The 932-nt window shown below is 34.3% G+C and overlaps 1 protein-coding gene across 1 annotated transcript in view; it reads left to right on the top strand.

The window, feature by feature from the left end:
• Window positions 1–932, top strand: part of LOC106470247 (KICSTOR complex protein SZT2-like) — a 67431-nt gene that overhangs the window by 17541 nt on the left and 48958 nt on the right. Inside the window, exon 6 of the mRNA XM_022398846.1 lies at window positions 620–783. Coding sequence (XP_022254554.1) covers window positions 620–783 — 164 coding nt within the window. The remainder of the gene's footprint in view (window positions 1–619; window positions 784–932) is intronic.

Here is a 932-nt window from a genome sequence, read left to right as displayed (position 1 = left end):
CACTTCTCGTGGTACATATTTGTTCTCTGCAGATGCTTTCTTTATGATCTCTGTCCTCACCGGCTCCTCCACCTTCTCAATGTGGTATTCTAACTATAAGTGTCAGCGGAGGTATATATGTTTTGGAAGTTATCATTTTCGTAATCTGAAAATGTATTTCCAAACATACTTACCTCCGCTAACACTCTTCCTCCCCACTAAGAGCTGGTGTTAGTGACCAGGATGGGGTAAGTCTAAAAAAAAGTGATTATATTGTTGACATACAGTGCTTATATACAGTACCTGCATAGAGGGCATGTGAGGGCCAGTGTAAAGTTTTGCAAATTAGATATTGCAGAGGGCAGTTAAGTGGGGTATAAAGATTGAAGCAAGCGAACACGATGTTCAGATGGCAAAAATGAAGATTGAGAAATAGCTACAGCTATGAGTGGCAGCGAAGGAAGTACGTTTGGAAATATATTTTCAGATTAGGAAAATGATCACTTTAATGGCATACATCTTGGATTACAAATGTGTTCTAAGATCAATGGTAATTTTTATGTGTGTTAAAAAGAAATAGTGAGTATGTAAATTAGTTCTGTATTATAATAATCAGATTTGTTAAAATTGATTTAAGCAGCTCGTAGAACAGGTTGTGTCATGATGCAACAAAATGTCCAAAACAATGATCCACTCCAACCCCCTTTGCACACAAAAGAGTTGTCTGCTTCGGTGCCAGATATATTGACCAGATCTCAGTCAGTTATCATGTCTCCTAAAGAGTCTTCCTTCTCCTTCTTTAAAGTAAGTATAATTTATTACAAATTTTATCACAATTTTGGTTTTAGTAAAATTAAATGATGATAAAAGTTTATCAAACCTGAGCAGTTATGATATTGCCCTATATTATATATATATATATATAAGTAATTATATACTAAAAGTTAATATTA

The sequence above is a fragment of the Limulus polyphemus genome, unplaced genomic scaffold (assembly GCF_000517525.1).
Source record: "Limulus polyphemus unplaced genomic scaffold, Limulus_polyphemus-2.1.2 Scaffold3900, whole genome shotgun sequence".
Taxonomy (NCBI): domain Eukaryota; kingdom Metazoa; phylum Arthropoda; class Merostomata; order Xiphosura; family Limulidae; genus Limulus; species Limulus polyphemus.
The sequence above is the reverse complement of the archived record's forward strand: the minus strand, read 5'-3'. Positions and strand labels throughout refer to the sequence as shown.